General features: G+C 44.4%; 3 protein-coding genes across 3 annotated transcripts in view; 2 read left to right on the top strand and 1 right to left on the bottom strand.

The window, feature by feature from the left end:
• The window catches only part of T265_08590 (hypothetical protein), a gene marked incomplete at both ends in the record, with an annotated part of 12745 nt that extends 6708 nt beyond the window's left edge, over positions 1-6037 (top strand). The window contains 2 exons of the mRNA XM_009174442.1: positions 4048-4187; positions 5843-6037. Of these exons, the coding sequence (XP_009172706.1) occupies positions 4048-4187; positions 5843-6037 (335 nt within the window). The remainder of the gene's footprint in view (positions 1-4047; positions 4188-5842) is intronic.
• The window catches only part of T265_08591 (hypothetical protein), a gene marked incomplete at both ends in the record, with an annotated part of 74885 nt that overhangs the window by 21450 nt on the left and 39652 nt on the right, over positions 1-13783 (bottom strand). Inside the window, 5 exons of the mRNA XM_009174443.1 lie at positions 281-439; positions 3139-3292; positions 7057-7295; positions 9617-9814; positions 13177-13434. Coding sequence (XP_009172707.1) covers positions 281-439; positions 3139-3292; positions 7057-7295; positions 9617-9814; positions 13177-13434 — 1008 coding nt within the window. The remainder of the gene's footprint in view (positions 1-280; positions 440-3138; positions 3293-7056; positions 7296-9616; positions 9815-13176; positions 13435-13783) is intronic.
• On the top strand, positions 10238-10483 carry T265_08589 (hypothetical protein; the record flags this gene model as incomplete). The annotated part of the gene is made up of 1 exon (XM_009174441.1): positions 10238-10483. One exon carries the CDS (start codon positions 10238-10240, stop codon positions 10481-10483), a length of 246 nt encoding a protein of 81 aa, XP_009172705.1.

Genomic DNA, 13783 nt, shown 5'->3' with positions numbered 1-13783 from the left:
TATATATATATATATATATATATACGAGAGATTAACCGGGCTGCACAGTTCGCAAGTGAATATGTGCGGCGAAAGTGCCACAGGTACTGATGAATACTCTTATTATGTGTCAATCCTTACAGGCCACTCGTTGAACAAGTCCTCCTAATGATCAAATACACAAAACATCCCAAAAACAGGTATACCTTGATCGCACAGATCATTGTAAACCCAAAATACGACACAAAGGCCAAAGTACTCCTGAACGGCTAAAAAAAATGAACTATACGACTCCACTAACCTGGTAATTCTCCAAAATGTAATGCGTATCCAAAAGTTCGGCGTCTTCACTCAGCACACCGGTTTTACCGGTGCTGGCACTCTGTTGATGATGCTGATAGAGGCTTTGGACACTGAACATTCTTTCGCGCATCCCTTCACGTAGCGCACGAACCCAAGTCTGTAAGCAAAGCAGAAAATGAATTCAAGGTCAGGATAACGAACATGAAAAGTGGTACAATGAACCACGGATGAATAAACAAACTTTAACAATCAACTGACCGCACTGTGAAAGGGGAAAAGTGTCTCACTGCAAAAATTGCTGCTTACATGTCAGTGATTTGTTGTCTTGAGAGCACTCGCCTTTTGACGAACAACAGAAAAGCGGTTATCTGGTGAATGAACAAGTTAATTGGTCATCCGGCCCGACCAAACAAAACTTTCAATGATTAGCTCAGATAGTCTGTCGGTCGTTTTTGATTGTGTGAAACCTTAGAGAAGAACGTAATGTCGGAAGTGAAAAATTTCGCTCACATTAAACGCCACAATCCTCCAACCTATCCGAACTGATTTGGATCAATGTAGAGTTATTTTCCTCTAGTTCAATTTAGTCTGACGTTGGGTGTATACGTCCACGTTAATGTCTACAACCTTACTAATAGACCGATCTGGCAATCATCTAAGGGAAATTTCCTCCAGATCGGACGACTAATTATAGATAAGACCAGATGAAAATTTTTCCAGTGTCCCAATCATTGTGAATGCACACGTGAAACAAGAAACGGTGGACAGAGTTGTGGTTGGAAGGTGGTCGCTTATCGCCACAAGGCATGAAATATACGCGAAATATATGTATATTTAGCTACAGCAAGATAGAATACAGAATACAGAATTTTAGAATGGAAATTGACAGAATTTAACATCCGAAGCCCTCTGTTTTGATTAGTTACTGGTGTCGAGCGTTTTAGGGGGCGATGTTCCTGCAGCCGTTGTTTAGACATAGGTCTAGAAACCTACCTTTCCAAGTGACACCCAGTGTGTCTCAACAGGATGTTTGATTGAGTTGAGAATGACTTTTGACAACTGGCGTCGGATTACTGCGGTGAATGAAATGTTTAGCTCCGTCCAGTAGGATGGAGGTCTAGCCTAGCCCGTCTGGTGATAATCCTCAAAAGAAGCCCTCACAGGCTGTAGCTGTTCATCATGTTTGCTCACCAGCTAGAGGACGTTTCTGTTGTTACGAGTTTACTACTAGCTACAAAGAATCACAGATAAAAGTTTCAGTTGAGGGCACAAGCAAACCCGAACGCTACTGCATTGGGGCAGGCGCTGGAATTCTTTTGACAAACCTCAATGGTCCAGTTCAAGCCATTACAGGATACAGGAATTAGCCTTTCCAAGGGAGGATCTGATGCATCTTCAGGTCCTTGACCCCCAGATATTACTGAACTAAAATGAAGGAGCCTGGCACTAGCAATGAGCTGATCCAGAGACGGGTAGATCGTGGGGGCTCGAGTACCTCATCTGTGGCACCCAGTGTTAAAAAGTGTGGTGGGTTTATCATGCGCTATGCACGCTAGGCCGTGATCTACCTTAGTTTTTCCGTGCCAAACACATGAACAGGACAGAAGAGTGTCAAGTAGACAAGGGAGAAAGAGTGCTGTTGACAGTGTATCTGTATTTTACGTTTTGGCCCACGCGATTCTCCCGCATTTCGACTAGAGATGTTGGAAGATATGGCCGCTGACTGATGCCAATGACTGTGAACTTCTACCCAGTTTGTTTGGGTAAATGTTTAGAGGTGTGTATTTCTCGGTCGTTCGTCGGGATATATTTCAGTCATTCTTTTGTCTCCCTCTTGCCATAGGGCTTTGTCCAAACAGTGACGCGGTCGTAAGTTAGTTATAATATTGTTAATGATGATGATGATACCGGCCCGTGCACCGAAGAATAATGATAGGAGAGCCACGACTTCAAAAATATGAACCCGGAGTGAACAAAAAATGGGTGGGGGACAACGAGTGTTGGAGACGATAGTTGTGCTAGACGAGTGTCGTGGCTGCGTGTTTGCAAGCCCTGATATGGTAGTCGGCGAAAAAAATCCAATTTGATGCTCTCATTTATTGTTGATAGTGTGAGGAGAGTTTAAAATTTCCTATTTCCTATTTCGTCTTCAAAGTGTAGCCGATTTATGCTGTCCTTCTAGGCTTTTCAGCAGACTGGTAACACTTGGAGGTGGACAATGACTCGGTAATTCATTAGCAGCGGGCGGCTGGGAGAGAAAAAACTAAGGTGAGCGAACGGCACACTGGCGTTCAAGGTAGGTGTTCTAATACATGGACTGTTCGCGTTTTGCACAAGTCGCTCAGAAGGTGCGTGGCGCAGTATTGAAATGATACCCACCAGATTCCAGCTTCAGGGCTATTTGGAGTAGAAAAACAGAGGCTTTTGATAGAATGCTGTATGCACTGCCCACGTTCCAGAACAGCCTACGGTGCACTGAAGCTTCATGGGCCTTGTCGGGGCTCAAAATCAACGATTAAGTGTAGAACTCGGATTTCGAAGACAGGCGATGTACCTTGTCCCCGGTTGCAACCTGTCATTTGTTGTCATTTTCAGGAGCGATGTTTTTTCATGTTTTCCCACCGCTTATGCCAGTTAAGGACAACACAAGGACAGGACAGATAAGGAGACTGTTCTCCAAAAGCATGGTCATTCTCAAACATAAACTGTGTTGAAACGGACACGAATCTGATTAGCTATCAAAGTATCGGCTGTGATGACAGTTGGAGGCAGAAGACAACGACAGAAGGGTCGATCGATTATCGTCTCACACAAACAGGACGGAAACCAGACAGAAGCAGCAGGAAAGAAACTAACCTGCTTCAAATCCAGACTGGAGGCTTTCAGAACCATGCGATACTCGTGAATTGGTGGTACGCGCCCGGTCCACAGGGCGAACTTGCACTGGTCCCCTTCAATGTGTTCAGTGATATTGCATTCGGCCAGCAGTAGGCGGGACTTGTAATGATATCTGAAAAAAAAGATGGACAGGGGTGGTGAAGGTAACAGTAGGAAAATAACCGTTCGTGACAAGCACTCTGTTGTGCAAAGAACAAGCCTTTTAGTCGACCGTAAATTACGACCAGACACATTGCAAAGCATACATAAGAAACATTATTCAAATTGTGGCGCCGTCGCGCCACAAGAATGCCACGTAGAGGGCGGAAAGGAATGGGAATGAGAAACTATCAAATTACCCCGGTAGAGACAAAGTTCCAAATGAATACAGCTGTGTTGTTGTGGTAAACGGATACGTCTGCCTGGGACGGCTATTTCTTTTGTGGGTCACATTTTACATAAAACGTATTTAGCTACAACGGCTGGGATCGGATATTCACATTTTCGATAAATCTAAACATTGATCACACCGACGTTGGGGCGTTTTGTATTGTGCACGAATGCGCAGGCCGATTTCGATCATTGTTGGGTGCATCAAAAACAACCTCTTTGGAACAATTCCGTTTTTCAGCCGCGCATAGATGGTTCTTACACCTGCCGGATAATTTGTCGCTCATTATGAACAATTGGAACTAACCACACTTCATCGTAGTCTTCGACATCGGGGGCCCAGTAGGACTAACATTGAGTCAAATAAAGCGTTGAACTACCCAAAAGAGTAATCTTAGGGGATACCAAAATGCCTTCTTTCAAGTAGGTAAACGGCAATGTCCGGAGTGCATCCAAAAAAGACGCTTACAGCTTTACCAAAATGCTTCTTTCAAGTAGGTAAACGGCAATGTCCGGAGTGCATCCAAAAAAGACGCTTACAGCTTACAGAAGGATTCGATCACCAATATTCATGGGATAGGCACGACGATGTTCTGCAATCCTATGTGCAACAAAATGCCGCCTCAGGGTTTCAGGAGGTGAGTGAGCTCAGTTGTGGCCGACATGTGCTTCTTGTGTTGTGTATGCTGAGCTCTCTACGGAGCTCAAGCATGGCGTAGAAAACAAACAACCCGTATTTACATACACCGAGCGAAGCAGTACGTTCTTCTCCCACTGCAGTCCCTTGATAACACGCAACAAGATAAAACTATCCAGTTCTGCTGAATGGTTTCATGTTATTTAAACAAAACCCAAGTATTCGCGTGGTTTTCACTCGTAATCCTTTAGTATGTTGGCATGAGATTGATAAGGTTTGATTTTGTGTCAGATGGACTAAATCAGTAGGTTTATCAGCCTAAAAACAAAGATTTAGCCCAATTTGGTGCTTGCTACACTAGAAAATTCCAAGCTCCTTTGTCACACTTTGAGTTTTTGGATTACCAGAGTTATAGCATGACCAGATCGCGAACGATGTTAACCAGAAATTTGTGAATAGTCCATCGCGGCGGAGACAAACATATCGATCGACAAATCAGACAGTTTATTGTGTCATTTATCATAAAAACTGGAGGTTGACAAATTACGATTAGAGCAGACAGATCAGTGTCCTGCGTCTAACTTTGCTCGTTTATGGGTTGGAACCACACAAAAAAATACAAATAACATCGAATCATGAATCAACCGGAAGTTCTCATGCCATATTCGATGTAATTATACATTAGCATGAATCGTTTCGGACTGCTCCTGTGCATAGTTGCAGTGACACAGGTGTATCATAGGAAATGAGAAACCACACTTTAGGGCAAAGGCTACAAACCAGCATCACTAGGCTCACACAATAGCGCCCACTGCTGTCACTTACAGCACGCGACCAAATCTTCGAATCCTTTCACGTATGAGTGAGTCAGTTGGTTAGCTGGAACCACTGGGAACTGTTTAAAGCTGATAAGGGACGGGGTGATGATAATGATAATTTTCACATAGGCTCTTCCTACCGTACTGCTCTCATTGTGATCAACCGAAGACGCTACGATTCGGCTGACATGTGTATGCAGTCTACCACTCTAACATCTCCCACCATAAAGAGGTCTACAAAGCCCATGCGAGGAGCCCAGGTTGTACAAGGTCGTACTAAGCTGTGAGCTTAAAAGAAATTACTGATGTCCTCGTAAACATTCTATGAACACTAATGCCCCAACAGACAACTCGTCGGAGATGGGGATCTTAGTTTCGCCTATATATGTGAATAATAATAATAATAATAATAATAATAATAATAATAATAATCGTTCAGCTGTAGAACCCTTCCGGCGCCTAGCTGCCATGCCACCCGCAGGAAGCATGAGGGTTGGGATACTGCCAGGTAGACCAACCCTAGACAGGGGAAGTCGAGAGGCAGAGGTCGGGTTCGAACCATGGACCCTCCGGTTAGTAGGTTCGCGCTCTAACCATTTCGGCCATGTGAATAGATTAAGTGAAACAAACAACAGACATTGCGGAGAGAGCAAATTATCGCGGTTGGCGAAATAACTTGGAAACTATTTAGCTTCGAGTAAGGCCGAAGAGCCTGCACGGTCACCTTGATGTTCTAGTGTCCTAGTGATTATATCGGAAAGAAGGCAGTAAACAAGCGCGAAAAGACGATTCACTTTATATGTTCAAGCATTTAACCATGTGGCTATGTGTCCGCTAGTCCATAGGATCAAAAACCAATGGACTAACCGGAACAGTTTCGACTAAGATGTTCAAACGATCTTCCAATGGAAGGAGTGATGAAGCGCAAACGGGATTGCTAACGACATCCAGTGAGTTCATGACACAGATAAAAGAAGATATGGACCACAATAAATTCAGCCTCACGCCGTTTATCTCCTGCGGTGTTAGGTAGTCGGCGTTGGGCGGATTCATCAAGTTCAACGGACAACACAGTATGTAAAGCGTTAGCTGGAAAACGAAACGTAAAGCGTCTTGTATACATGATATTTCCAGCGTCGCTGGCATTTGTTCGAGAATGCAGCTACCAACCAACCAAATACGATGTAAAAGTGACAGGAATACGACGAAACGCTGGATGGAAACAACAGTTTAGGTGCTGGAATCGGAGATCGAAGAGTGATACCAGGCAGAAGTGAACCTAGGCTACCACCTTCGGTTCAATCGACGTGCCGGAGTGAGGCGACGCAATGTAATCGGTCTTTTCCCCCTCCGTTGATCACTTACCCCGATGAAGATCACGCAACCCAAGTTCTGACCAAGAAGCAACCCTTTATTCGTGAAAGCTGTCACAGATCGTTTGAATCTTTTGGAGAGTGAGGGGCGGAAACTTAGCAGTAAATTTCTCATAGGGACGCTCGGTTAAAACGTGCGGTGTGGTACGTCGGCTACAAAGGTATGTCGATTCAAGCTGCTGTAGTTCAACGAAAAATGTTTACTGAATGAATCGATCCACACGGGTATGCACGGAAGTTAACCGTTGTTGAAACATTCTGTCATCGTTTTTACGCTGCACAGAAATAGCCCCGACATTAAACCAAGCGGTCAGATGTGTCTTGCTCCAAACCGATTAGTTCATAACTGTTTTTGGAATTTTACTGTTCACTCAAGTTCGTTTTGAAACTGCAACAGTCACTGTCTGATAAAACCTAATAAAAGTTGACCGGATTCGATCGCATTTGAGAGGTAGTCATAACATGCAGCTCCTAGGCGCACAGTTGTCACAGAGGAAGCCGTTAAGCAGGTGGTGCGCTTAGATAGACAAAGTATTGTGCCACATACGCACAAAATCAATGTATTGCACAAAGTTGTTTGGCGGTACGGCTTACGTCATAGTGCAACCATTGGTCTCTCCACACAAGTGCATCTGTGCGTTTAGTCTATGCGACGGGAAATGTAGAGATCCTGCAATACCTTTGCTTGTAAACAATGTGAAACACAAGTAAACAGCGATTTATGATCATGCGGACTGACTTGGCCTTGTGTTCGCCCGGTTGTGTAGACGCCTCTTTGGCCAGTATCAGGCAATTGTCAAATAAAAACACGCGCCGCTCACGGCTCTTTTTGATCAACTGTTTCGGTTCCCACACAGTAAACTGATCCTGAAGAATGACATCCCCCAGAGAATGGATTGGAAGATCGTCTGGTAAGCCCTGAAACGGATTGAAAGTAGACCAGGGGTGGAAACGGTTGAGAGTGGTAGTCAACACACAAGAGGATCAGGTGGACGAATGGCGATTTAGGATCCGCTCGATTCGTTCGACGGACTCGAGACTGTAAAAAATATGACAACCGCACTAAAACGTATGTGAAACTATTGGACCGTGTCAATAAACGTGGGTATCAAGCAGTAAAACAGCGCAAATTCGTTCTTCCAAGGAGAAAAGCACACGATAAAAACGTTGTCCCGTATGAATTTGTATCTATTACGATAAACACAGATCAAGTACAAGTACCAAAAGAAGTGAGCCATGAGAAATAGACTGGGATCCGTTTGGACCCGCAAACCGAATCATTTTCTACCATTCGGCGTAGTCAAAAGGATGCACCTATCGACTGGAAAACACGAACCCCAGTGAAATGCACAAGGTCAATGCAACGAAATTTCCGTAAGAACAAACGCCCGGGTCCCCGTAAGTGCGAATTGGGTGAGTCCAAATCGTAGCGAAATACTCTGCGGCAAAATTCGCCGTTAGACGGACAGATCGAGGATCCCACACAACCGCTGACAGTGATGGTATTCGTTTGTCCGGTGACGGAACAGACTGTCTTCCTTACAAATAAAAAAAATTTGCACTTGACGGAACAACTGTCTTCCTTACAAATAAAAAAAATTTGCACTCTATGCACAAAAAGAAAGATTTAGTATCGCTCAGCACGAGCACCGAATTGCGTGGTGGGATATGGTTGAAACGGTCGTTGGTATCCACATACGCGTGGGATAATGGTGGTCGTGTGGTATATTACTATGGAGAAAGACACTAATGAAGTGAACGCGGACAACCAGTATTCACATACGGATGGCACCTGCTACAGCGAAGATTCCGATTTTTGGCGCAAACTTGTACTGGCTCCCTTACCGTGCCCAGAGGGGGGTGAAACCGAACTGGAAGCCAGATGAGGACCTAGACCGGCACCGTCGAGTCAAATATGGAGCGTTTCGACCTCAACCTGGCACACAGTGTGCATCGTTAAGAATGGAATGGTTCGAGCGCAACTGCGGCACCTCAACTACTCCTGTCTACTTTTGGGTAACCTGGCAGTATCTCATCTCTCGAGCTTTAGTTGGGTGGCTAGGCGGCTAGCTGAACGATTACTACCTCACTTAAAGTGACTGCTGACACATTGACTAAGCGGGCTATGAGGGACCCGGGTGTTACAGATTTCGATGTACCTCAAGACCAATCATAACAGCCAGCGCTACCTCAGGTAGCCAGGTGACTCCGTTAATTTTTTATGGACAAGTGCATGCTTCAGAAAGTAACCGGCGCACCAGAGCGCTTTCAGGGAATACAATGACGGACGTTTTACGATAGCCTGAAGAAAAAAACAGGGAAAAAACACAAACGCGTCACCTGAGAGTGAGAAACACTAGCTTAGCGTTCAGCAGAAGATGAAAGAAAAGCTTATGTTGGATTAGCCTACATGAAATCGGGCACCTATGTGTTAAACCCGATGGCACATGTTCACGTTTGCTATGATCAACTGCTGTTTCCAAATGGAAATACTAACTCATAAGTGACAGTCGCAGTGGTATTCACATCCACTTGACTCCCATCTGTACAATGCTGCCCTATCCTCCAAGACAAGAGAAAACACTGCACTCGCGTTTGTCTCTTGTTAGGGTTCATTATTAATGGTACACAAACTTGGTTGTATACGGATTTGGACTCGTCATCTGACATGTGAGCGTTATCGCTATTCCCAGTGGGGCCAATCAGGCGTTTTTGTGATTGGGCACTTCGTGTGAATATGCCTAACGCGTCCATTGAGGCCGACTTAGTCCAGCGTAGAACGTGACCACAAAAACTGGTTAATTTTAATCCTTTCGATACAAGATCGAATAGAATTCAACGCCATATGAGAAATTAAGCATTCAAGATGACAACTGGGTTATCCAGTTGGTGATTTCGTTAACACCCTTGCTGTATTATGTGCACGACAGGCCTGGAGCATCGAAATCTTTCATCCAGATTGAGAATAAGTTTGCATTGGACTCACGACCGTTGGTGGGCGAAAACCAACTGACAGGAGCTATCTGTAGTGCATTACAAAACGACTGGCTGGTTAGAACTGCCTAAACAATGCTTTTATGGTACTGCGGTGGACACATGGAATTGCATTTGGAAAGGGTGGCGTGAACCGGGCTTTTTGAAAATAGTACACAACCTTGATGAATCAATGGAATCTACATAGGATCTGCGTTCAGGACGTCTATCAACCGTGGAGAGGGCTGAACGGCACAAAAACCTACATGCAACATGCTCAGATGCAGAGCATCGTTTGCTCGCTTGGGTACATCCAGCATGGCCTCTAGTCCTTCGTTGAGTTCAGCCACACTTGCAGGGTCACAGCAATCGCGAAGTTCCCGCAACAACAACTGATATTTCGTAACCCGCTGCACAGGTTTGATGAGGTAAGACGGGAGCGGTTCCGTGAGATTGAAGTAACGCTAAAATAGAAACAATCAAAGTGAACACAGTCACTAAGAGGTACTTTTACAAGAGAAACAATGAATGTGACGCTCAAATCATTGAAAAGGGTTCGGTGGACCTGAAAATCAATAGTCGCAGGACCGAAACTACTATTCGGGAAATCAATAGAAAATCATCAAGCATTGGATCGCATAGAAGACTTTTTCGGTAAATTTCTAGGCTTTTCTCATGCACTTGGTGAATATGCTCTAGTGTACAACTGGAATGAAACAACAGTCAGTGGCACAGAGTCAATTATCGACATCACAACCAGCCTTAAGCACGCTGATGAAAACTGTCCGTTAGAATTAATCCGGCGAAACTCCAACGATGGTGATACAGTGCTTGAGGGTGTTTTATTCTGTCCTTAGAGTGAACAGCGGTCATCATGCATTGAAGACATGCCCCAGGAGCGCCACTGCGTACGTCACTGGAGCAAGTCGCCAACGCCGCTAGCTATCCATATCGTGGAAGCTGGTAAGACACCTGGGTCTAATGGCTTTGATTCGAATGCTGTCCCCGAGGACCGTTTCCATCCCGTAAACAGTTGGAAAAACAGCTCAGTGATCAACAGAGATCAACACGATATGTGGAATGTTGTCAACACGCATGTGATGAGTGAACTATTTCCATCGAAAATTGATTGAAAGTCACAATTATATTGAGACTTCATCCTACCACCCAATCAACCAATCAATGCTGAAAAGCCAATAACTGTACAGCTGTTCCATGCTTATGAGCAACCATCAGCAGTGCACATCTCACGAAGCCCAAGGAAGTCTCCAAGCCGGGACCCACAACCCGCAAGTGGTTGAACACTTAGCCGTCCAGCCACGAGCCGCTGAACAGCAGTGTGATTAGTTCTTACTTAAAAAGTACGTTGTCAAGGGGGAACGTAACTGGAAATCCCTAGTTTATCAGTAGTTGCACATACATAAGAGAAAATAACTCTGTGCCAACAAACTCTGTTCCAATAAACTTGAGCAATGCTTTCGTTTCTTGTGCAAACACACTAAACAGTACCAGTAGACAAAAAGTATCCAGCAAGTGATGGGCTAAAGGCAAAAAAACGCATCGATTTTTGTCCAGTAAGAATGAAACATCTTGTTATCCAGAAGTGCGATAGATCTGACCGGAAGTGATTAAACTCCGTCTCAAGAGGAGCTAGACAATTCGTTAAGCATACGGTCGAAGAAATCACCATACATCCAACATCCACCTTGGACAAGAGTACGAAGTTAGGGACAGTCAGTATCGATCCGAGATGCCGTCTTCCTGGAGACCATTAATAATATCAATACAAACAGTAAATCAGAGGATAATACTGCCATTCACCTCCGAATGCATATGACGGTATGGTAGTCTGAGTAATAAAACGCCGTACCTGGACTACAAACTGCAGGTCCCAAACAAACCATCATACACTAGGTATGAAGTTAGAAAGAGTAGAGCATTATGCAGGTTGTACTCACTAAATGGGTGGAAACAATCAGTGTTTTCTTGACACACTAGTTCAGCGACACGGAGTGTGTAAGACCCGAACGATGATACCGGTATGACGATGCGCATAGAAGTGGAGACAAATGTGAGTACTACTGTGCGTATGTAAATTAGATCATTGGATTTGCATTCGGAAGTATCGATTGCCTCTACTTTCCCCAAATTCGGTCTTCCACTGGTACAGGATTTTACGGAAAATGCTGAAATATGTGTTCCGACACAGGGCTTCCAACAGTTGTTGCAAATCAGTGATATGTTATTGTGTCCATCCACTTGCATCCTATTCGATTTTCACAACACAACTGACAACTCTACACTGGACCGTTTATTTTTTCTGCTACACTCGAAAACAAACATGTAGAAGCGCACCTGGTCACATCGCGGATAAAATGGTTGGGGTTGATTGTAAATAGGCAATATCAATAATCGCTTCATCATCCTTAGGGTTGTTGTCTCTGTTCTAAAAATTCGGATGTATTACCCATAGTGTTCGAATCCTGACGCCATCAGTTACACTGCCGTACAACCGTTTCTTTGGTTTAAAAAAGCTCTAATACGGAAAGAATAACAAAGCGGGGATGGAAAAAAGTACTGTACTGTACTGTATACTGTACTGTACTGTACTGTACTGTACTGTACTGTACTGTACTGTACTGTACTGTACTGTACTGTACTGTACTGTACTGTACTGTACTGTACTGTACTGTATTGTATTGTACTGTACTGTACTGTACTGTACTGTACTGTACTGTACTGTACTGTACTGTACTGTACTGTACTGTACTGTACTGTACTGTACTGTACTGTACTGTACTGTACTGTACTGTACTGTACTGTACTGTACTGTACTGTACTGTACTGTACTGTACTGTACTGTACTGTACTGTACTGTACTGTACTGTACTGTACTGTACTGTACTGTACTGTACTGTACTGTACTGTACTGTACTGTACTGTACTGTACTGTACTGTACTGTACTGTACTGTACTGTACTGTACTGTACTGTACTGTACTGTACTGTACTGTACTGTACTGTACTGTACTGTACTGTACTGTACTGTACTGTACTGTACTGTACTGTACTGTACTGTACTGTACTGTACTGTACTGTACTGTACTGTACTGTACTGTACTGTACTGTACTGTACTGTACTGTACTGTACTGTACTGTACTGTACTGTACTGTACTGTACAATCATCCCTTCAAAGAATCGTTCAAATAACCTGGATGGAAGCACGCAGAAGAAACGTCACCAGGATCAATTGGCAGTCATGTCTTCTGGCGTCTTAGGACGAGTGTGAAGAGGATAACGAAAACTCCAACTAGAGCTTGTCTTTCCAAATGAGTCACCTGACATGAAAAGAAAAGCCCCGCTTTCTAACCATCCCGCTGCTATTCTGGCGACGCTAAACGATTCGGATAACGATTATTAAGCATTGACTACCAGAGATGCCTAAAGTCCCCTGTGCTTGAAAGCCAAGTCCCGATATCAGTGAACAAATTTCTCAGCTCTACAGGTCCACACAGACAGCCACTGGGACCGATCGGCATGCCCGTTTGAGGTCAAATTCGACTCAAATCAGTGGGGATTTCAATCATTGCTGCTACCACATGAATTAACACAGCTCCCCAAACATAGAACGTGCTACATAACCTCTAGTTACCCGCCTGAACTGGAAGAGGTGAGCTCAGAAGTGTGATGAAGCATGAGTTCACGTCTGGTCAGTGATAAGAGATGGGATGGTCACGTTCCGCCTTTCTGAAACCACTTCCTAGGTCCAGAAACATGGAAGGCACATTTAAAACAAAACAGGTATGAACAGGCATGTACTACTTACCTGGATCACGCTGAAGAAAGCCTGTCCTTGTTCAATATAGAGTCGGGTGGATTCAGTGTAGTTCACACAGTAGTCTACATACAAATCAGCCAGCCGCTCACTGTAGACCACAAAACAGTGGCCTACATCTTCAGGGAGAAAATCACCACTTTCAGTGTACTTGCCCAACTCCGGTTCGAATGTCTGTTTGTGAAACTCGAAAAGCGCAGGCATATTTCCAAACAGCACGTTAACCATGTCCGACAGGCCTGGAGGAACCTACCATGTGGCACATCGGTGGGGAATGAGAGATTAGAACAAAGAATGTCCAGTGATGAATACGGAAAAAAGTACGACGTAAACTGAAGCTCAAGATGCCCTGTGGTTAGTGGGCGAATTCACTGACCGGAAGGTTAGAGGATCGAACCCAACTCCTAGATCTCGACCTGTCTAGGTTTGGGTAGCCTGGAAGTATCTCAGTCTTCGTGCCTCCATGTGGCCTGGCAGCTGAGGGTTCTAGAGCTAGGTATTTATTATTATTATTATGTAAACTGAAGGGACTGGTCCGCGGTGGCTGATCCCCGACTAGGCTCGTACGGTGGGTTTCACCAATCGCAGTTATATATAT

The sequence above is a fragment of the Opisthorchis viverrini genome (genome assembly GCF_000715545.1).
Source record: "Opisthorchis viverrini unplaced genomic scaffold opera_v5_225, whole genome shotgun sequence".
NCBI lineage: Eukaryota > Metazoa > Platyhelminthes > Trematoda > Opisthorchiida > Opisthorchiidae > Opisthorchis > Opisthorchis viverrini.
The sequence above is the reverse complement of the archived record's forward strand: the minus strand, read 5'-3'. Positions and strand labels throughout refer to the sequence as shown.